Raw genomic sequence first — 23,657 nt, 5'->3', positions numbered from 1 at the left:
TTGTTTTGAACGCTCAACTGGGACTCTCGACCCTAGAGTGGAAAAAGTATTTTTACGTGTGTTTTTCCTTTTTGTATTAGTTCATTGATATGGGCTGTAAACATTAATTTAGCATCTAGCTGAACGCCGAGGTACCTTATTGAGGGAGACCAGTTAATTTCTCCACCATTAAGGTTAACTTTAAGTTCTGCAGTTGGACCTCTTTTCGTGAAGAGTCTGGCTTAGTCTTAGTTATTTCCACCTCGTAAAGTTCCTGAAAATCCTCTCCGCTGCCCTTCTGAATCGGTTCACTATGGCACTCACCCTCCATGATGATGTGTAGAGCGCTGTGTCATCAGCGAACAGGGCCAGTTCAACACCAGGGGTTTTGGGCATATCATTAATATAAATGAGGAACAGTGTAGGTCCCAGAAATAGGGCCTCCACCAGCCAAATTACCAACCTGTGATTCTACGCCTTCTCGGTCTTAATGATTAACTCCTGTGATTCCCCATGGTATTATGTAAAATAAAAATCTGATTACTTGATATTCACCATCCCAACCGTAATGGGGTCTCAGTAGCTGAGGGCTTAGGGCGTTGCATTTGCCATGAACTTCTTCTTTCCTTGAACTTCTCATCCCAGACACCCAATGGCTAGTTGGACATTAAGCCGTCCTGTATTACAGAAATTATTTTTCATGCTGGGTATTGGTCTGGGAGTCGCTGACCAGCACTTGGTCACTTATTGGGTTCGTCTTCAATAAGAGACCCAGTATGGGTTCACAAGAATTATTTTATTTAACTTTCAGACACAATCTCAACTGTGTCTTAATCTGTAAATTCAAAATTATTTTTGTACACAAAAAAAGGACTTTTTCTAAGTTGTATTTTTCAGAGAAATAATGATCCTTTTATTGCCAAAGATATTGAAGGCTGAGCTTATGCTGATTTTTGCAATGATAATCAAACCTCTTTTATTTTTTAATTTTAATTTTATGAGGGTTCGCAACAGGAGAGGTCATATAAACCCTTGGGGTGCCGGTGTTTTTGAAAAAAAAGCCCATTTGTATGTCGGGTTCGAATGCAGGGCCGCTGGATTTGAACCCGGGACCTTTATCTTACAGTAATGAGTGCCGTGTCAACGCCTAAACCGTTGCGGCCACCGACGCCCCCAACCTCTTTTATTATGTTCGGATTTATGACTTGAATGCCAAACAATAACTCATGATTTATTCATAGATATTTTTCATCACTTTTCATCATTTCGTCCAAAAAGTTATAACATTACATCAACTCTTAATTTGGACGTTACTAATCATACTGGCTTATCTTTGCTGTGTTGGTTTGTTAGACCATTTTGTAATTTTGTCATTTTCATTGTTGGGTATGATGAAAGATGATTCCATGTCACCCAGGACTGAAGACTAATGAAGAATCTGACATAATGGCCTGGGAGAGGTCCTCAGCAGCACCTCTAGGACGAGAATGCTTCTGTAAAATTCCAAATTGCCAAAACAGGAACAATTGAATTGATTATCGGGAAAGCAATATTCCAAAAAAATGCAAAAAAAAAAATCAGGAAGAAAGTTTCATTTAAAACTAACCTTAACCTAATTTTCTGCATCAAGGTTGAGCCAAAACTAGCTCTACTAAAGTGACATTGCTGACTCAATAGACACAAATATTTTGAGTAGCCAAAAAGAACCCGTTTAAGTTCTGATAAGAAGAAGAGGAAACCTGTGATATTATATGCTAAAGCAAAAGAAAGTTGTTTATACTAAAGTGGAATCCAGTAAATATAAGTGAGGAGCCACTATCAGTCTATGGAGGCTAAAGACCTAAAGCTAGATAATAGATAAAAGGCTTTGTAGACACCCATTTGGACCTATCTATCCTGGAAGTGAAAAATTATTTGACTTGTAATCAGTCGAATATTTCACCAATGTCAAATCACGGTCTGCCAATGCTGTGATTTTCACTGAACGTGCAGTCAGATTCCATCTGCAAAAAGTTGTATGCAGTGGATATAAAGACAAAATAATCACTGAAGGTGGATAAATGCTGAATCACTTAATCCAGGATGATGGTAATAACCAAATTCATCACCCAAGGTTCAACACCGTGCAGACAGCAATTACAAATTTCACTTAATACTTAAGTAGAATATACTTATTTTTGAGTATCTAGATATCACACTTTAATATTATTCAACCTAAAACTTTTTATTATATGATTACAACTCATTATTTTAAACATGTTATGGTTAAGGTTAAAATAAGTCAGCCTCTTTATGACATCAAGCACTGTGACCAATATTGGTCTATTGTGCAATTTCCACCTCGTCGGGAGCTCTCAATCGGCTTTTTACCAGATCCCAAACCTTCAGGAAACGCTTTTCCATTTTCAAAAGTAGGAATCTCAGCCTGCATAACCTTTGCCACAACAAAGGACGTGTTCTGCTGTTTCTTCTTTTTCTTGGCAGTATCTGCACAAGATTATTTCTGCTGTTCCGAGTCTATGGTTTGAACTGTCCAGTCATTAATCCTTAAACATGTTAAGGTTAAGGTTAAAAATGTAGGATAAAGGAATAAAAGAAAAAATTTTCCTCTCCTAGGAGAATCTCAGCCTGCAAAACCCTTTGCCCCAACCAAGGACATATTCTGCTGTTTCTTCTTTTTCCTGGCAGTATCTGCACATGATTATTTCTGCTTTCCGAGTCATTAATCCTTAAGCACGTTAAGGTTAAGGTTAAAAGAAGTTGTCCTCTTTAAGGCTTTAAGCACCACAAGCAATGTTGGTCTATTGTGCAATCTCCTTTTTCTAGAGCGTTTTACTAGATCTAAGGATTTTTATCAGATACCAAAGATTTATTAAGAATTCCTGTATCCTTCTAGGCTTTTCCTCTCCTAGGAGAATCTCAGCCCACGCACCAACACAGAAAATGTATGTAGGAAATAAGACATAAACTGGTTAGAAGTATTGGTTTAAGGATTTTTTCCCCTCGGGGAATTTTTTTTTTCCTCCTGGATAAGTCCAGAGTGACCAATGCAAAACCAAGTTAAAAGGGTTTCTTCTTTTCAGGAAGAGTGTGGTGATTAGTGACCGTTTGTCGATGATTATTCAGAAATCGTGAGATGCGGTCTGATGTGATGTAGGTTTAGAAAAACATTTTCTTTATCGTGCCAACGTTTCGAGCTTTATTGAGATCATCTTCAGGGCCTGGGATTTACAAACATTGTTTATTGAACAAATACATGTAGGATGTCGAAAAAAGTGAAGTTATACAATGCAAATAAATATTTTTACTTTATTTTTTATATTCAATCAAAGTATTTCAAGTCACTCAGTTTGTTTTCTGTGTAATTGTGCCATTCTTGGGTGTCGTGTTGAGAGTGCCAGTGAGAGATTGCTGTTTTATGTTTATATAAACATAAAAAAAAACCTTTTTCCCTCATGTGTTCAATTTAAACAATGTTTGCTAATCCCAGGCTCTGAAGATGATGTCAATAAAGCTCGAAACGTTGGCACGATAAAGAAAATGTTTTTCTAAACCTACATCACACAAGACCGCATCTCAAAATTTCTGAATAATCTTTTCAGGAAGGTTTTGAAAAGGATTCCTATTGTGCAAAATAGTTTTGCAAAATTTTTAATTTTAAAAGTCCATCAGCAATATTACTATTACTTAATTTAGATTTAAAGACTAGCATTGATTTGATGAACACGATAATCTAGGTTTGATTATTATTTTTATCTAAATAAGCAGTAAAGAAAAAAAGATGAGAAAAAGTGCAGATTAGTCCAAAATTGCAAACTCAGAGGTTTCATCAATAATTGCACAAATTTTGCAAATCTGAATGACTATTTTCACACATACAAAATCAAGGGTCATGCTAGACAATACTTCCTAGTGGGGAGTATAATTTTATTTATTCTCCCAACTCTTTAAATTGTATAATTTTCAGTCTTTTTGTCCCTGTTTGGTTTCATAATTTATTCTCCCACCACTAGAACTGTTTTATCAGTTAATTACACTAAAGTAGGCATGCCAAGCCAGTTGCTAGTTGGCAGTGTACCGTTTTAGATCCTGTTTTTCTTATTCCTCATTAAAAAATTATAGCAATGACAAACTATAAATTGATCTATTTTGACATAATGGGTCTAGGAGAGCCAGTTAGATTTATGTTAAGTTACCTCGGAAAGGAATTCGAAGACATAAGGATACCAAATTATAATGTTTTTTCAAAACAGTATAAATCAAGTAGGAAATGTTCATTTATTGGCGATAGATTATTTTTAAGAAAGATTTATGTTTGCTAAATCTTTTGTAGAAATGCCATTTGGAAAAGTACCTCTTTTAGAAATTGATGGCAAAGAAACACACCAAAGTTTATCAATTTGCCGGTATTTATTATTAAAAATAAATTATAATAAATAAATTGTGAAAATAAATTGTTGTGATGTTAGATATCTTGGACAAGAGGCTAATTTAGCAGGTGAAAATCGGTGGGAATCGCTTCAAATCGATTCAATCATGGATACATTTTCTGATTTTAGAGTCGGTGAGGAAAATACATTTTTAAAAATTTTACATTTAATTTTACTTCCCATAAAAGTATAGATTTATAATTTTTAATTTGTAAAAATATAAATTAAATATTTTGTATCTTTTAGCCGTTTGGTCGTATTACTATTGTAAAGACGAGGATCACAAAAGCAAAATAAAGGATAAAGTTTTGAACGAGATAGTACCTTATTATCTAGAAAAATTTGATGAAATTATACAAGAGAATGGCTACCTGGCAAATGGAAAGGTAAGAATTTTTTAAAAAATATTTCTATATATATTTTTTTAACCTGTACACATTTGTTTTCTTTAGCTTTCCTGGGGTGATATTTATTTCGTCGCAGTCTTAGGATATTTTAGTTTCATAGCTGAATTAGATATCTGCGCCAAGTACCCGAACATTAAAGCGCTCAGAGATAAAATCCATGATTTTCCCAGCATTCAAAAATGGTTGGAAAAAAGGCCAAAGACTGTTTGGTAAAAATAGAATAATGGAAAAAAGATATTTATTGCTTTTAATAATTTACACGATGTAATTTATACACATTGGCTTTTATAATACAATAATTACATATTCATAAGATAGATTTTTGAAATTACTACTTGTGTCGTAAATTTTACTTTTCTAATTTGGCATCTTTAATTTGTTGTAATTTTCTTTCATTGTGAAAAAACAGTGCCATTTGTATTTAAACTTTTTTTTTAGAAAACATTTAATTGATATGATGGTAAACATTTTTATTTAAAGCTTAGGTTTATGGCACCTCTGGCATAATTACATTAAAAATAGAATTTCAGTATTAATATATATTTTTAAAAATTGAAAAATATTGAATTGAAAAATTAATTCATGTCCATAAGCAACTACTGAACATGTTCAAGACGTACATTTAAAATATGAAAAATTTAGAAGTTTATTAATAAGAACAATTTTGTTTAAGGCCTGGCTATTTTAAGGAGACAATAAATATTTTCAGTAATTAATTGGCACAAAGTTCAAATTATGCTATTATTATGGAATTTAAATTTATTAAAGTATGTGTTTATTTAATATCGATGATGTTTGGTCTTCATTAGTTTTATACATGAACTATAAAATTTTGTAATAATAATTGTTTTAGATTCGAACTTATTGAGTATTTAAAGTTTTGTTAAAATTTACAAAACATTTTAAAAGAAAAAATCAGTAGTACAAACAAAGTTTTGCCGTTGTATGTCAGCGAATGTGACCCAGCTTTCCCTACGTTACAAGCGTTCGTGCTACAACACGAAATGCACGAATACAACTTTGTCCGTTCGCCTATTATAATACAACCAGGTTCACACCGAGACGAACAGTTCCTCTGCAGTGACCACAATCTCAGCACAGAAGTTGAGTTTTCATTACTCGTCGTATAAGAAAATCTCTTCACCTGTAATTTAAAAAAAAAGTTGAAAAAAATTGAAAACAATGTTATAAATTGGGGATACCATGCATAGCCTAGAGTCTTCATTGCATTTTTTTATAAGTGTTTTATTTCCCGCACTGAGATTACTGCAACTTTCACCATGTATCATGGTGTCACAATCATAACAGTGAAGCTCATTTTTACTAGACAAGGCCCCAGGTGTCTTATGTAGCACATTACTTTTCTCCCCTAAAATATGAAGATTTAAATAATGCATTTTAAAAAAACCCATGTAAACTGTGCATAAAGTCATTAATTTTCTGGTCTAAAAGGTCAAAGTTAAAATACTACTTAACTTTCATCAAAATTAATTAAGGTTTTTAGTTGAGATAAAAAGTCAATGTCATGAGCGGGATTCGAACCCACGACCTTCGGCTAGACACGCCGCTGCTCTACCACTTGAGCTATTGTGACTTTGATCCACTAGGGCACTAACTTCCCATCTCAACCCCACCTTTTGAATTTTCCCTCCTTTTTGCCATTTTTCAAATGTCGTGTAATCTATTTGATTCTTGGTGACAATTGAAATGGCCACGGAGAGCTTTAGTGAAGTATACTTCATTTTAAATCATTAAATTCACTAATTTCGTTTGACCAATTAATATATTACAATTAATTAAGGTTTTTAGTTGAGATAAAAAAAGTCAATGGCACGAGCGGGATTCGAACCCACGACCTTCGGCTAGATATTACCCGATCTCAACCCCCACCTTTTGAATTTTCCCTCCTTTTTGCCAGATCCTTTTTGGGGTTGAGATGGGAAGTTAGTGTCCTAGTGGATCGAAGTCACAACAGCTCAGGTGGTAGAGTAGCGGCGTATCTAGCTGAAGGTCATGGGTTCGAATCCCGCTCGTGACACTGACTTTTTTATCTCAACTAAAAACCTTAATTAATTGAAAGATATTAATTGGTCAAGCGGACCACGAAAACTAGTGAATTCCATCAAAATGTTGAAAACATTGACAACAATTGCTTCATGCTGCATTTAGAGACAATCAGTGAAACGTAGTGAAATTATTTATTTTAAAAGTACAAATAGGAATTTATGCCCACTTTCATGTACTTATTAAATTAAGTTTTATAAACATAATAAAAAAATCAGCAAGAGAAAAAAGGAAACAGGAAAAAGATAAGGAAAAGGGAAGCTGATGATTCTTGTCATTTTTAAAAAATCAGATGCCATGGAAATGAAACAAGCCAGTGAGGAAGCAAAATGTACTTCCTGGGGAAGCAAATTCTATAGTCTTGACCCTGTAATTTGGAAGGATAAGGATAAAGGTTTAGAAAATTGTTGAAAGCTTGGGATATGATTGGTGCGTTTAGATTTGGATTGAGGGAAAATATATATTGTGGATATTTATTTGATTTAATTTTAAATATATATTAAAACTTTAAGTTTATAAGTGCTTAGCTTATAATGTTAGGGTTGCGGAAGGCATTAATATAAGATGAAATATTCTCCCTTGGTTTAAAATCAATACAGCATCTAATGTAAGAATGATTTTGCATTCTTTTTACATTTTGCATCTTGATGCAATTTGAAAGCGATGAGCTGATTGAGAGTAAGAAAAGTGAAAAAATAGCACTACAGTAAGAGAATAAAATAATTATTAGGGATTTAATAAGGAGGACTCTAGTTTTTTGTGGATTGAAAAAGCTGAGGCGTCGAAGAGAATGGAGGCTTGACTAGATCTTTTTAATAATAGAGCTCGCATGGTCATGGTAAGGTTAGAGTAAAAAATAACACCAAGATTTTTAACTTTACGACAACATTATAAATTATAAAAAATATTATTGATAGATTATTTGGAGGTTGTGAGATGCAGTCTGGTGTGAGGTAGGTTTTAGAAAAACATTTTCTTTATTGTGCCAATGTTTTGATGTGAAGAATTTTCAAGTGCCACTTGAGTGCCACTCAACTTGACAGACAAGAATGGCAGGCACATCTACAAGGAAAACAAACACTTTGAGCCCTGGAGATGATCTCAATAAAGATCAAAACATTGGCGCAATAAAGAAAATGTTTTTCTAAAACCTGTCACACCAGACCGCATCTCAAGACCTCCAAATAATCATTAATTAATGGTTACTAAATACCACACGTTATTGATAGATATTATACATTAAATTAATCCATATTGGTTTAGTGGCCATAATTGACCGTATTAATTGTGACAATTATTCTTAATTAATTCTTTTTATTTCAGGTTTTTGGTTGAGATGAAAAATTAGTGTCACGAGCGGGATACGTTGTCATGATAGCTTAAGTGGTTAGAGCAGCGGCATAATGAGCCAAAGGTTGCAGGTTCGAATCCTGCTCGTGACACTGACTTTTTTATCTCAACCAATACCTTAAATAAAGATTGATTAATTGAAAGATGATGTTTGGTCAATCGGATCAAGAAATCTAACGGTTGTAATGACAAAAGTCATCTCAACCAAAAACCTTATATAAAAAAAAAATAATTGTAATAATTATACATTAACTTAGAAGAATATAAGGACTATTAAAAAATAAAATAAAAAATAATTGTCAAACAATTTACAATGTAAATAAATTTAAGTAAAATAAAGATAACAAAAATACACTTTCCTTATGAATAAATTTGTTTATGCTATTTCAGATATCTTTATTTTACCTAATTTTTATTAGATAAAATAAATATTGTAAGTTGCGTTACATTTATTTATTTATTTTTGTTTTGTTGAGATTTTACAAAATTTTTATATCATTTAAGTAATGCATAATTAGTAGTAATTAATTAATTAGTAGCAATTTAAATTGATATTATTAATATCAATTTATAGTTTATTAACTTAAATATATTATATGTTCCATTATTATTAGAAAGATAGTGAGAGAAAAAGAAAATGAAAGAGAGAAAGTGCGAGGGAGAGGGAGAGGGAGAGAGAGAGAAAGAGAGAGAGAGAGAGAGAGAAAGAGAGAGAGAGAGAGTGAGTGGCAGAGAGAACGAAGGAGGAGAGATTGACAGAGAAAGTGGTGGAAAGAGTGGGAGAGATAGTGAGAAAGGGAGAGGGAGAGTGTGGCAGAGAGAAAGAAGGAGAGAGTTAGAGAGAAAGTGGCTGAGAGGGAGGGAGAGATAAAAAAAGTAAGAGAGGGGGGATAGAGAGGGGGAGAGAGAAGGTAGGTTATATCTTAATTTATAATCTGTAAAATTTATATCACAAATTAATAAATATTTTTTTTACATTTTTTAATTTTCATAAATAATTAATTCAGAATCAACTGTATTTACTGCTCACTGCTGAATAAATAGATAGATATATAGGGGTAAGAGAGAAAAATACAGAGAGAGAGAGAAAGTGAGTGGCAGAGAAAAAAAGATTGGCAGAGAGAAAGAGTGAGAGAGAGAGAGTGAGAGAGAGAGAGTGAGAAAGAGAGAGAGAGAGAGAGAAGGAAAAAGAAAATGTTAATAATTGTAAAATTTTTGTCACAAATTGGGCAATAATTTTTTTTAATCTTTCAGAATTAATACAGAATCAACAGTATTTACTGTTTACTGCTAAATAAATAGATAGATATATAGATAGGAGAGAGAGAGAGAGTGAGAGAGAAAGAAATAGTGTGAGAGACAGAGAGAGAGGGATGAAGAGAGAGTGAGAGAGAAGGAGGAAGATAGAGAGAGCATGAGAAAGAAAGAGTGGCAGGGAGGAAGAATGAGAGTGAGTGAAACAAGGGAGTGAAGAAAGAGTGAGAAAGAATATGCACATGTTTTGTATATGTCTTTGAGTGAATGTGCCTTTTTAGAAGTTACGTAAAAATATTCATTAACTTCAAATCTAATTTGGCTCTTAATTTTTTTTCCCTGTGTGCTAGGAAGTCGTAAACAAAGGCAGCCTTATTTTTTTAACTTTAACTCAAATTTGACAATTGGATAGAATAGATAATATAATAAGAGAAACTTACGTATGTCCAGTTGGTGAGGAATCGCTTCGATAAACTCGTCATAGTTCTGATGGTCGGGTCCTCGTTCGATTTCTTCCCTTCGACATCTCTTAATTGTAAAAAATATGTAACATACAAGTAGAGGCCTAGAGAGAGAACGTGTAGCAATTTGGCCGCCGACGACATCCTGCCAATAAAAAAAAAAAATAAACAGATTTATATTAAAAACAAAATATAAAAATTTACAAAATATAATACGAGAGTTTAACGTACGCTTTGACACACCCACTCCTATGCTATGAGTAGGAATATTATCTCTTCATTTCCGTTTATTTTTCAAGATAGACTGTTTTTTCATGTTAGAAAAACCCTACTATTGACTGTGTACTCATTCTACAATTTCTGGACGTTCAAACCAGTAAATAGAAGGTAAATCGTGTTTATGTAAGCAAATAATGTATTTTTAACTCAGAAAAATGTTTAATCGTCGTAAATCATGCAATAAATGGCTCAGCAGAAGAACCCAGCGAGTTAAAACGTATACAATAAATTTAGGATCAATTCTGCGTCCGCCTAGTCTCGTTGTTTATCAGTTTTTTTAAATTTAAATGTTGTACAAAAGGCAATACTTTATACCTGCTGAATACTCCTAGTAAAAGAAAAGTATCAAATTCAAACGTATCAAAAAAGTATCAAAATTTTCACGTCAATGGATTCTGTGTCGTTGGAACTTTTTACAATTTTTTTTTTTTTTAATTACGCTGTTTGCTAGTAAAATAATCTTTCCCCTCCTCAATTTGTACAATATTTCATTTAAATCTTTATCTTTTGATAAAGCCCCAAAGATGAATGTGCGATATTGCATGTCCAAAAATAAAAAAAGAACAAGTCAGAAAAATATAGCGAACCGTCCATTTAATTTGTCCCTCTTTTTGAGATTATATTAATTTCCATTTAGGAATAGGATAAATAGTAGATAGTGAATGTTTTCAACTCGTGTACGAGTGTATTTGTTCTTGTATGTTGTTTTAATTTGCTGATAACTACAGTCCACTTTGATTAGCAAACGGTTATATACAAGGTCGGTTTCGTGTAATACAATTAATTTAAAAAAAATGACTTCACGCTTTAAATTTTTAATTTTTTTTAAATTTATATGCATACAAAAATATGAGAAAAATAATAATATTGTATGTAATGTATGAATTGAATTCATATGCCAAGCTGATTTGAAAACGGAATTTCTCCCCGAATATCACTTATACAATCAAACTTTAAATATTCACTCGATTGAAATTATAAAAATTATATTTTTAACAATATCTTAGAATATTTAGAAAACATTTGACTATTTAAACGCTACTTAACACACCTTAAAAATAAAAATAAAGTCTGTTTTTAATAAGGAAAAAATTAGATTTCATTTCCCTACACTGTCTGAAAAAATTACTCATTATATATATTTATTTTATTACAAATTATTATTTATATCTTTGAACTGGATATTCAATTTTATATTTGAATATTTTCACGTTACCGCGTATTGGTTGGGTTAGGACTAGGGTCAGGGTTAGATTTATAGTTAGAGTTAGCATTAGGTTAGGCTATGATTAACGGTAGGATTAGGTTTGGGCTAGTTTTAGAATTGGGATAATCCTAAGGTTAGGTTTATGGTTAGAGTTAGAGTAAGGTTGTGGCCAGACTTAAGGCTAAGGTTACATAATAAACCTTAAGATTATGATTAGGTTACGGTTATGTTGTATTAGTATTACGTTTGTATTAGGGTTTGTATAATGTTAGGGTTAGGTTATGTTATGTTATGGTCAGACTTAAGGCCAAGGTCAGGCTTAGGATTGTGGTTAGGTTAGGGTTTTAGGGTAAGGATTTGTTTTGGTTATGCTAGATTAGTATTAGGTTTGGGCTGATATTAAGATTGAGATATTGTTAAGACTAAGTTTATGGTTAGTGTTAGGGCTAGGGATTAGGATTAGGGCTTGGTTTGGTTATGATGTTGGTTGGTGGTAATGGTTAGGATTATGTTTATGTTACTGTAAGGGAAAGTGTTTGCATTAGGTTTATGGTTAGGTTAGAACTTTAGGATTAGGGTGTTACTAAAATTAGATAAAATAAAAAATTCATTCTGGGACCCCTTTAATAATTAGAATGCCACGTATTACAAAGATTCAAATCTGCTGAGGCCTAAACTTAAGATTTAGGGCATAGGGTTAGGTTGGGTTAGAATTAGGGTGTAGCTTAGTATATCCATGTTTTTCCAAGCAAAGAAAATATATAAACAAACTGCGATTTTTAAAAAAAGTATGTAATGTTATATTTGAAGAATCGATTAGATTCTAGGCTGAATAGAAAAATGAATATTCACAAGGAAATTCATTTCACCTGTCAAAATCAAACCTTGAACCATTTATTTGATTTAGACTGAAAAAAAATTTTCCTGTGATAGGCAGTATTTTTTTAATATTTTTTTTTTATCTGCGTGTTAAAATGCCAAAATGCAGGTTTGAAAAATATAAAGGTTAAGGAAAATTGTTTTAAAAAAATCACTTTCCTCCTCAGTTTTGACAAATTACTGAACAGATATTTTTATTTTGTTATAAATTACTGTATAATTTTTATACGCTGTTAATCGATTGGACTAGATTCCGTGATGAATAAAAAAAGAAAATTTTCTCATGGAAAATCGTTTTAATTGTCCTTAATTATCCTCTTACAGTATTTTACAAAGGTTGCTTATACTCATAAAAAGCTACAAAACGCATTTTAAGAAACATGTCAAATTTCTTTTGCTAATAAGGACAAATATTTTATAGCAATGTTTACTTACATTGCGTGGAAAATTACTGAAGAGATTTATACGTATTTTTTAACTGTAAACTAGAATTTTATATAACATATTTGATAAATATAAAACTTTTATATCTTCTTAGAAAATTAATTTATTGCGTTGTATATACTTTTTCCAGACAAACTATTAAATTGCTTGTTTAAACTTTTTTTTAAATATTTAATTTTTCATGGCATTATTTCAAATTAAATACGAGTGTATGTCGTAATTTGTTTAAAGCTTAAGGCGAATTAAGTCCTAGTTTTTTTTTTATTCTATCCTTTTTCCTAGGCGAAAATTGAAAATGCACGGAATTTTTTTTAAAAAGACAAGCACTTTTCCATATTCCAGGACATTCCCACGAGACTCTGGAGTCGTTGAACCTCGAAATCTTAAAAATCCATTATGGGGAAAATACATGTGTTTTGTTAACATAATAAATTAATTATTTAAAAAATAGAGACTTTTTTAGATCTAAAGTATCTATAGCGTTCTACACAGTAGATACAGTAATTTTTGTTTTTATTTTTGAAAGATAGAATATAAAGGTTCAATAAAAAAGGGGAATAATTTTCATGTAGAGAAGTGACTCGCATGTTTAATAAAATCGTAATTAATTTTTTTTATTAAATATATGTAAGGCTCAATGATTAAGAATTAATTTTTAATAAAAATGTATTAAAATTATGAGGTGTGAACTGGTTAAAAGTTTAAAAAAAGGAGTTGAGGTGTTTAAAGACTTACCTTGGTTGAAAGCCGAGTTGAGACTGAGTTGGTGTTCTGATGATAAGGCACTTTCACTACAGTTACATCGGATGTGTGCTACATAAGAGAACAGAATGTTATTTAGGAATGTACAGTTATCTGACCACCGTCTGACTGAGGCCACTGGTCGGGATGTTCATTCCACGGAGTCTACAGATAAAACGGTCAAGGATTGACATGTCTGAGCAGAAACGATAATCCTCGTCGACTAGTCCGCCTATTGATTTTCCCGGCCCCTCTTTTGCTGTGGGTCCCGTGTGCTGTGTAGTCGACCTGCCTCGGCTGATCTTACAAATCGAATTTTTTGTTTTCTCTTTAACGAGTTTTCCTACCGTTCAAAAGTGGGAAAAACAGTAGGATCCGCTTCGACGACCCTGGCATCGACCTTGTACAAGAATGTTTTCTCGTCGCAATTAACAACTAAACAACAAACTATTGTCCGACTATTTTTTTACTTTGTTTCTATTAACAATTTTGAATTGAAAAATTTGACAGATATATCAAAAATCCAAACAATACAGCGCTCTAATTGCTGCAGGAGAGTATTCGTATTATTGAAAAGTTCGGATTACAGACAGTATTTAAAAAAACATGCATATACACAAAATAATTAAACAATAAAAAATATTAAAAAATTTTAACACAACACTGTTGTTATTATTGCGTACACAAAACGTTAAACTTATTAGAATAATAACTGTTCAGTTTTAAAATTGTTAATTCAATTAAATTATTTAATTAATTAAAATTATTTTTCAAATCAGTTTTAAATAAATTTATTTAATATTTTCTGCATTGCTTCTTACCCTTGTCACTAATTTTTAAGCAGTTGATATATTATACTTAACACAAAAATGTAAACTAGCATTTTTTAATAGTGAAGGGAGCTGAGAACAAAGAAATTGTCGAAAATTCGTATAGTCTAATATTGTAATTTTCTCTCTCACTCTCTCTTTCTATCATCAAAAGCTATTCAATTCGTTTTGCCCTCTTCTTACTCTTATTCTCTCTTTCCTTTTTCTTTCTTACACACTCTCCCTCATTTACAATTTCTCACTCACTCTATCTCTTTTATTTTTCTTTCTCAAACACTCCCTCATTCATTACCTCTCACTCCCAGTCACTCTCTCCCTCTCTCTCTCTCTCTCTCTCTCTCTCTCTCTCTCCCTCTCTCTCATCAAAAGATTTCATTCTCGCTCTCTTCTTACTCGTACTCTCTCGTTCTTTTTTCTTTTTCACATACGCTCCGTCATTCACAACCTCTCACTCACCCTCTCCCTTTTCTTTTTCTTTCTCAACCACTTCCCTCATTCACAATCTCTCTCTCTCTCTCTCTCTCTCTCTCTCCAAAAGATTTCATTCTCGCTCTCTTCTTACTCTTACTCTCTCGTTCTTTTTTCTTTTTCATATACACTCTGTCATTCACAACCTCTCACTCACCCTCTCCCTTTTCTTTTTCTTTCTCAAACACTTCCCTCATTCACAATCTCTCTTTCTCTCTCTCCCACTCTCTCTCTCTCTCTCTCTCTCTCTCTCTCTCTCTCTCTCACTTTCTCTCTATCATCAAAAGATATCCATTCATAATTGTTCTCTTCTTACTTTTACTCTTTTTTTCCTTTTTTCTTTTGCACACACTTCCCACATTCACAATTTCTCTCTCACTCTCTCTCGCTCTCTCTCTTTCTCTCTCTCTCTCTCTCTCTCTCTCTCTCTCTCTCTCTCTCTCTCTCACACACACACACACACACACACACTTTATTTCTCTCTCTACTCCTCCCCAAATACTCTTTCATTTGTTTCATTTAAAATTATCTTCTCGAATTTTTTACAGTTCAAAATTCTAAAATGTTTGGAGTACCGAAGTTCGGCTTAGAGAGAGAACGTTATTCAGGTTATTTCTTTCAGAAATATTCCATTTTATTAATTACTGAACATTCCTGCATTTTACACAACACGTTAGAACAAATTAGCACATTTCATAAGTGGGAAAAATTGAATCTATCTATATTGAATCAATGTGAAAAGTGTTAACTCGGTACAAAATGGAGATTTCTCATATAAAAAAAAAATAAAAATACAATTTCAGATATTAACGTCATTTTTGTTTTCAATGATTTTATATGAAACTATTATTATCACATTGATCATATGTTTGTATGTCATCGTTTTTTTAATTTCAATTTCATCTCTTGCTTTAACCCTAAATATAATAAAATTAGAAATAGTACCCTAGTATTACTCTTAACAAGACCATTTTTCTCTTGTTTATTAAATATTACTTGTTTTCTTTTATTTTTTTGTGGTCATGGAAGATAAAATATTTTCTAAAATGGGCCGTTTTTTTAATGAATCAGTGTAAATGGTGGAAACAAAATTTTGTCAAAAAAAGTCCGACTGAATTTTAAAAGTGCCCATTCTCATAAACATATATCCGGCGTTACATAAATTGCTTTATTCTTTCTTTTTTTTCATTTATTGCGACTATATATAAAAATAAATACAAATACTCACAGTATATAGGCCGGAATAAAATCCTTATAATTTATAATCGCTTATCCCTGAGACATTTGGCACGATCTTTGACGACGCCCCGCTTTTTCCTGCGGTTTTTCCAAAAGCGGCAAAAATTTAAAGTTAAAAGGTTTTCCGATCAAGTAAAAAAAACCTTAATTAAATTTTAGAAAATTTTAATCGAAATTGACAGCACGCAAGTTGAAGTAGTAAACCTATCCTAACTAGTAATAATATGTAATAACTATTTGTTGAAATCGTGAGGACAAGAAGGGGGTAGTTTAGGAAAACACCTTTTTCATTTTTTAGTGCGTTTCGACCTTTATTCGGGTCAACTTCAGGGCAAAAAAGTGTGATGCTACTGTTTTGGTGTCATAATGATTTTTTGTGAAAGTACACACTTTATGCACTGAAGATGATTCGAATAAAGATCGAAACGTCGGCTAAAAAATGAAAAAGTTGTTTTTCTAAACTACCTCATTCTTGACCATTCCTCACGACTTCAACAAATTATGAAACGACAGGTCACTAAGAAACACACATATAATAATAGTAATAATACACTAGTAATAATATATTTATTCTTGGCACAAAAGTATTTATTTATTTACAGAACAAAAACGCATTTCTTAAAAATTGTATATAAAAGTAAAGTTGAAAAATATATATATGATACGATGCTTAAAAATAACAACATTAATAGAAAATAAAACATATACTATACACCAAAAATATGTAAGTGAAAAAGTCAATAAAATCCATCCTTATAAATAAAAGTCAATAAAATCCTTCTAAATAAAACAATATAAAGATTTAATTAAACACCCTATCTACCATAACTTCTAGGAATTATGCAAAGAGTGAAAAAATATGATAAAGCATTATAACTGCCCACGTGGTACAGTTTTAGGCTTTATTTTACTAAATAAAATTGTTATGCTTTGAATAAATGAAATTGAGGAAACAGAAGTGTTAAATAAATCAACCATGTTGCATATGTTATTACAGTCTATCATCATGCGTTGCATCGGGGAGTAGTGAAAAATTTGTTTTTTTATAATCATTAAAAAATACTTTCGATTTCTGCGGTGGCCAGGAGGTACAAAAAATTTGGACCAAGGATTTCTGGATAACCTATAAATTAATTTGAAAAGGATTTCTGGAGAACCTATAAATTAATTTGAAAACGATTTCTGGAGAACCTATAAATTAATTTGAAAATAAAAACAATCTCAAAATACTTCATTCTGCAGCTAAGATCAGGAATATTTAAGTAAGATTTACTTTTACATTTAATGGAAGAATTTATCGTTGTGAGTCTAATTTGAAATATAATGTACGAAGGAATTTATTTTAAACGGTTTGTAGGTTTTATATCAGCATAATTGTGCAGATTCCCAAAAATATTTCTGAACTGACATGTACTTTGGATGATGAAGCCTAGCATTTTACTAAAGGAGCGATTTTTGATTTCTTGTAAATGTAGCTTAAAGTATGATTGCTACAAGTTGACGGCAAAATCTCTAATAGAAGTTGGTTTGGTTCTATCTTTTTATTAATTCATATTTTAAAAGCCCTACTTCTTTCCATCTCAAATTTATTTATATTATATATTTGGTTATCGTCTTTATTAATAAAATTCATGTTTTGAAGGACTTAAGGCTTTCCTCTTCAAATTTACGTTAACCTGACAACTTTACTTCTTCTATATTTTTTTATTAATTCATATTTTGAAAGCTATACTTCTTTCCATCTCAAATTTGTGTTAACCTACAACTATATTTGGTTATCGTCTTTATTGATAAAATTCATGTTTTGAAGGACTTACGGCTTTCCTCTTCAAATTGGTGTTAACCAAAACTTCTTTTATCTTTTTTATTAATTCATGTTTTGAAGAGTTACGGCTGTCCTCTTCAAATTTGTGTTAACCTAACAACTATACTTCTTCTACATTTTTTTATTAATTCATGTTTTGAAAGTTATACTTCTTTCAATTTCAAATTTGTTTTAACCTACAACTATATTTGGTTATCGTCTTTATTAATAAAATTCATGTTTTGAAGGACTTACGACTTTCCTCCTCAAATTTGTGTTAACCTAACAACTATACTTCTTTTATCTTTTTTATTAATTCATATTATGAAGGACCTACTGCCTTCCACCTCAAATTTGTGTTAACCAATACTTCTTTTATCTTTTTTATTAATTCATGTTATGAAAGAGTTACGACTTTCCTCCTCAAATTTGTGTTAACCTAACAACTATACTTCTTTTATCTTAATAAATTCATATTATGAAGGACCTACTGCCTTCCAACTCAAATTTGTGTTAACCAATACTTCTTTTTTATTAATTCATGTTTTGAAGGACCTACTGCCTTCCACCTCAATATTAACCTAACTACTATACCTCTTTTATCTTTTTTATTAATTCATGTTTTGAAGTCCTAAATTTTATTCGTGGTTAGTTTGTAAAAAGTATTGAGAAGTGGTTTGACCTGTGACATTCAATGGGTAGTTGGAAGTTAAGCCCTCCATAATGTATATTAAAGTATGACACCACCAATAGTAAAACAGTATGTAACTATTAAAAAAGTGTCTTTTTTTTTATTAAAACTAATTTGATATTGACGATACTTCATGCTGTTATTAAAATCAACTTTCTTTGTCCATTGATCATCACTAACTGTTGACTTTACAATCAATACTTCTTAAATTTATCATCAGGTTGTGAAAGTGCAAGGTTACAGACATATTGAAGACAGCAAAATGGAAACATGTCTCACAGACTAACCAAGCATGGATATGCCAACCAAAATGATCGGTAATGACCAAATTAAAATGTAAAAGGATAAAGGAAAGGACTAAATAAAATAAATTAATACACTTATTCTAAATAATTTATTTTTAATATTAATTAATTTAAAAAATACTTGTTTAGTTATGACATACTTGAAAAATTTAATATGAAAAAAAAAAGAATTTGGTACCTATTTTCAAACATTTGAGACCAAAAGTGTGTCCTTACACTTTAGTATTATTAAAATACACAATTTATACAATTTCTATACAGCGACAGAGATCTTAGGTTTCCTGTACAACATAATTTTACCACATATCATTTTCTGAAACAACAAATTCTAAGTAATGTAATAAATACCATTTTAGCAAACCAATTTTTAATTCTTTTAATAAGAGTACTAACCATTATACAATCTGTCTTCAAGCGTGTTTTTCCTCCTATAAAACTGGGTACTCGGCGTTGGGTTGTACTGGTATCCATCGCTTTCTCTTACCCAAGGTCGTTGGTAATTCCCTGTACCTGTTCCAAGAGTCATAATGCCGCAGCTCAGTTTGGAAAAAGGACCTTAAAAAACAGACCAAAACAGTAACAAGCACAGTGTGCCAAATTAAATACTACCTCCGTTCTGCTTAGGTTGATAATTGTTGTCCCAGTTACCGCTTTTCTTGTACGGATTATACCGGCCTTGTTTCTGTGCTTTGACTTTGTTCATATGCTTCTGTGATACTGCATGCTTGAAAGTAAACATATTTTTTTTAATTTATTAATTTTTAATTGCTTTATTTTTCATAGGCGATATACCTGAGCCAGTTGCAGTTTAGAATTAGTGTGGATGTTGCATATCGAACAATAATTGATGTTCGTATCGAGTTTGGGCGACGAATCCGCACCTAAGGCATGTATCAATTATATCTATTTATCACATCACAATTATGATATGATGAAATAAATCTGATTGATCAACATGCAAATTCAAACAAGGAAAATATACTTTTTTTGCCTGCTGACCAAACTATAAATTACCTATATCAATACTAGAGCAAATTTCGAGTTAAATATCCAAGCTGTTTTAATATTATCTATGCAATTATCCCAGGTTGAATATATTTTTAGTTTTATAATTTGGGTCTAAATGGCAAGGAAAGTTTATTTTAAAATATTGTGCATGTGTATTAAATATTCAACAAGCAACCTACTACCAAAATTAGAGTAAATTGTTGAATACAATAGTTTTATACATTATTATATAATATTTAGTCAAGTAATCAAGTCTAAAATAAAATTTATACTTTTTTTTAACTATAAGAAAATTAATGCGTACTTTATATATATACTTTTTAATGTGTTTGAGCTTGGGTTTATACCAACTCTCTGTTCTAATTTTATATAAAACCTACTTTCCTAAATCAACAAAAAAGTACAATGTAAAACTCAAAATCTTTGTTAAACTGTGACACAAATTGGGGAAATCATAAACGCTAATTTTTACATGAAGAAATTTTAAGTACAAATACTTACACTGTTTCGACTGACAGTTGTTCTTTATATTGTTAGAGACATTGTGTATTATTTGTTCATTAGATGTAGTTTTGGTTTTACTTTTATGCTTTGAACCTAGGGGGAAAAAAAGGCAATTAATAATAAAAATAAAAAGTAATAAAATAAACAAGATCGAACCTTCAATATGTGCTTCAATCTGGCTTATAGCATTCAGTGTAGTGTTGCAGTATTTACATTGGAATGTTTTTGTCTCTTTGTCTTCGATTATAAAAGGCAATTTAGCAAAAGACTTCATATTCTGTTCTTTTAGCTGTAATAAAATACACATGATCTGCACATTTACATAAACATTGGGGAAAAAAGGTTACCTTTTTTTGATGCTTTGCCCCCTGCATGTGGACTTGAAATGATACTGAACCATTGCACTCAATATTACAGACATCACATTTCAAACTTTTCTGCAGAGAAGAAAATTCTATTGATTTATAAAATGAAAAAGGCATGATACAAAGTAAAATCATGGTTGATGGGAAAACTGGCTCATTCTATTTTTACATAAGAAAATTCCAAGTCGTAACATTTTCAACCGAATCAAAGACTGTATGGCCTTTTATTTTTTAACTTTGCACTTCCGCATTAGCCACTGGGAAAAAAAATTACTTAAGAGAAATTCTTATCAAATCAACTTGTGGGGAGAAACCTCCAACTCGGCCCCCGGAGGGCCAACCAACCGAGCCACTACCAGGAGGAGGAACAGGCCTACCATTTAGTAGCATTCTTAGAACTAATGTCAAAGGAGGCTGTCCACAGGGAGGCTGCTTGTCACCTCTTCTGTGGTTAATCACAGTAAACAGTTTAATAGAATTGAATAATTCAGGTTTCTACAGCCAATTATTTTCAGATGATGGTACCATAATGATCACGGGTAGAGATCCCCTGACTCTTCACTGCTTATGAAGTCATGGGGTTGCTTTCTAAGTGGTGTTGTGATAAAGGTCTATCAATTAATCCAGCTAAACTGGAATTGATAATGTTTAGTAGAAGAACATTAGGTAATTTCAAAAACCCTAAATTTCACGGCATCGAATTAAAATTAAGGGATTCAATCAAATTCCTCGGGGTGACGCTTGACAGGAAACTTGATTGGAAAGGCCACATTAATAACATATACAGGAAAGGCACAATATCAATGGTGCAATGTAGGAGAATTGTAGGTAGAACATGGGGTCTCAAACCTTGGGTGGCCAAATGGCTATATACCGCAATTATTCTACCTATATTTTTGTTCGCAGCTGTAGTAAAAAGCTAGAAAATAAAGGGAATATTAACAAATTAAGGTAATTTCAAAGACTAGGCTGTTTGATGATGACGGGAGCATTTTCAACTACACCCACCCTAGCACCTGAGATTATATCCAATACTACACTCTCACATAGAGGCTAAGGTCAGAGCACTAACCAGCTGCTGTAGATTAATTAGTGAAGGCAGTTGGAACCATAAGAGAAACAACATAGGTCACTCGAATTATTGAGTAAGTTCAATGGCCAACTATTAAGCGTTAGCGATAAAAAGGTTAAAACTCCTTCAGGGAAAAATACTTCCAGGTAGTTACTCCGCTTGAATATAACTATAGCGCGCGGATGATGACCATCGTAACATAGACTGTTTTACCGTTGGTCACTTATCAAAGGCAAAGGAAGCAGTGCTGGAATACATATACCTAAATTAGGGATCAGCATCTCCTCTCTTGGTAATAACACCTCTGTTTTTCAGGGGGAAATCTGGGCCATTAATGTTTGCTGTAGAACACTTATGGATAATAAAATCCAGGGAAAAGATATTAGAATTTTTTCCGACAGTCAGGCCAGTCTTAGGTCATTACAAAAAGATTTATCAATATCTAGGCTGGTGGAGGAAACTGTTGATCTTATTGTGAGCCGGTCCCCGTCTTAGCGATAAGTTTAAATTGTTAAAATAAGAACAAAATAGGGTAAACAATGAAAAGGGACAAAGGTTGTACTCTGAAAGGGCGACCACCCAGACGGGAATGACGTGACATCCCCCTCAAATCTGCCAAACGTAGCTTGGAAATGGTTACCCAGGTAGACAGATAGATAAGAACGTCGAAGTGTGTGGCAGACCCAGGCTTGACCCATGTCTTGTTTCCTTCGAACCTGGGGAACATAAAATAGCAATAGCTGGACACCGATCAAATAAATAACTATCGTCTAGTTACTTAATGCTGAAGGGTTGTCACATGGTCAAAAATCTGTAACCACGGGGGACATCGTGAATTGGGGTCGCGTCAACCCTGTGCTTGCCACCGGTCTTCGCCGGCCCACCCGTGGCATGGGAACTCCCCCAACTTTTGAGTTTCCTTTCCACCCCTATTCCGGGAGAGACCCGGTATAAAAGGGATGACTGGGAAATCAAAAGTCAGTCAAAACCAGAGACTCGCCCCCTAGGCAGTCAAGACCAAGGACTGGGAGAGAAGCAGCTATACTCCGTCTGGGATTCAACAAGAGGACTCAGCCAGCCAGAGCCAGCGAGGATCAGCAGTTGCGACCAATCGAGCCAAGTCAACGGTCGAGAGAAAAGATGCTGTGGACACTGATCGTGGCGAGCATCATTTGGGGTAAGCCTCTTTGTTGATAGACTCATCCCAGATTTAGAGTTGTGGCTGACTTGCAGATTAATTAAGATTCTGTGGTTTGGGTTAAGAGAAAGAATTGTGTACAATAAATGTTACTGAATATGCTCTCTGGTTTATTGAATTCTGGAACCTTACTTTCCCCTACACAAGAATAAGTAGCGACGCGCTTACGCCAACTAATCTCTTGTCGCTTAGAGAAAAGCAAGCGAATATCGAGAGATAATTCGGCTGCCACGCCGTCGTCCACTTACATTATCAATAGGATCACTTCCACATACGAGATGAAAAAGTTAGTGTCACCCACGACCTTCGGCTCAATATGCCACTGCTTTGTCCACTTCAGCTATTGTGACTTCGATCCACTCGGATACCAACTCCCCATATATTATAGTTCTGATATTCATTTGTAGGGGACCATCGTGGGCTGAATGGTTACAGCATCCGACTTGTATTTGTTCCCTAGGGATTCTGTGATTGAATCCCACCAGAGAGCGGTTTGACCCCTCGTCTTTGACACCTAATGGGTAGCTCAGCTCAAGCCCTTATGTAGGACAGGAATTAGTTTATTTAGTCATTTTAGTTAACTTTACAGCCAACTAACTACGTGTTGAGTAGGATAGGTCAAAAACTGAATTGTGCCAGACTCGAGGTAACTGGCTCCCCTGAGCTAGGCCAAGTTGT

The 23,657-nt window shown here is 32.8% G+C and overlaps 3 protein-coding genes, 1 long non-coding RNA gene and 1 other non-coding gene across 8 annotated transcripts in view; 3 read left to right on the top strand and 2 right to left on the bottom strand.

The window, feature by feature from the left end:
• The first annotated feature begins 3,904 nt into the window (after positions 1–3,904).
• Positions 3,905–5,676, top strand: LOC106664023 (glutathione S-transferase-like). The gene is made up of 5 exons (XM_014389382.2): positions 3,905–4,242; positions 4,313–4,385; positions 4,449–4,543; positions 4,656–4,795; positions 4,862–5,676. The coding sequence occupies exons 1-5, from the start codon at positions 4,104–4,106 to the stop codon at positions 5,027–5,029; spliced, it is 615 nt and encodes a 204-aa protein (XP_014244868.1). The 5' UTR covers positions 3,905–4,103; the 3' UTR covers positions 5,030–5,676.
• Positions 5,677–8,248: 2,572 nt separating this feature from the next.
• Positions 8,249–8,322, top strand: Trnai-aau. Its single transcript has one exon. It is a non-coding gene; the product is annotated as a tRNA-Ile (tRNA).
• Positions 8,323–9,971: 1,649 nt separating this feature from the next.
• On the bottom strand, positions 9,972–13,871 carry LOC112127080. Its single transcript, XR_002910380.1, has 2 exons — positions 13,490–13,871; positions 9,972–10,090 (listed from the first exon to the last, which is right to left on the bottom strand). It is a non-coding gene; the product is annotated as an uncharacterized LOC112127080 (long non-coding RNA).
• Positions 10,179–23,657, top strand: part of LOC106669245 (lysine-specific demethylase 8-like) — a 19,088-nt gene continuing 5,609 nt past the window's right edge. For both annotated transcript variants that reach the window (XM_024227405.1, XM_024227404.1), the window contains exon 1: positions 10,179–10,332. The gene's annotated coding sequence lies outside the window, so the exon portion shown is untranslated. The remainder of the gene's footprint in view (positions 10,333–23,657) is intronic.
• LOC106669276 (zinc finger protein 346-like) overlaps positions 18,959–23,657 on the bottom strand; it is a 5,711-nt gene continuing 1,012 nt past the window's right edge. The window contains exons 3-9 of one of the 3 annotated variants that reach the window (XM_014398622.1): positions 20,692–20,781; positions 20,501–20,633; positions 20,342–20,437; positions 19,625–19,713; positions 19,439–19,556; positions 19,226–19,387; positions 18,959–19,113 (exon numbers count right to left, since the gene is read on the bottom strand). In XM_014398622.1, the coding sequence (XP_014254108.1) occupies positions 19,061–19,113; positions 19,226–19,387; positions 19,439–19,556; positions 19,625–19,713; positions 20,342–20,437; positions 20,501–20,633; positions 20,692–20,781 (741 nt within the window). In that variant the 3' untranslated portion in view covers positions 18,959–19,060. Of the gene's footprint in view, positions 19,146–19,225; positions 19,388–19,438; positions 19,557–19,624; positions 19,714–20,341; positions 20,438–20,500; positions 20,634–20,691; positions 20,782–23,657 lie in introns of all 3 variants that reach the window. The other 2 variants (XM_014398631.1, XM_014398640.2) reach the window with 2 other exon arrangements.

This window comes from Cimex lectularius, unplaced genomic scaffold (assembly GCF_000648675.2).
Source record: "Cimex lectularius strain Harlan isolate CLEC.00 unplaced genomic scaffold, Clec_2.1 scaffold86, whole genome shotgun sequence".
Lineage (NCBI taxonomy): Eukaryota > Metazoa > Arthropoda > Insecta > Hemiptera > Cimicidae > Cimex > Cimex lectularius.
This window is presented reverse-complemented; position numbering and strand designations above follow the sequence as displayed.

What these genes read in the sequence shown, in the direction of transcription:
- LOC106664023 (XM_014389382.2), top strand. Translation starts at nt 4,104, where the DNA reads ATGACAAACTATAAATTGATCTATTTTGACATAATGGGTCTAGGAGAG. An exon ending in CAAAGTTTATCAATTTGCCG is followed by an intron (nt 4,386 to 4,448) that starts GTATTTATTATT and finishes TTGTGATGTTAG; the next exon opens with ATATCTTGGACAAGAGGCTA. An exon ending in ATTTTCTGATTTTAGAGTCG is followed by an intron (nt 4,544 to 4,655) that starts GTGAGGAAAATA and finishes TGTATCTTTTAG; the next exon opens with CCGTTTGGTCGTATTACTAT.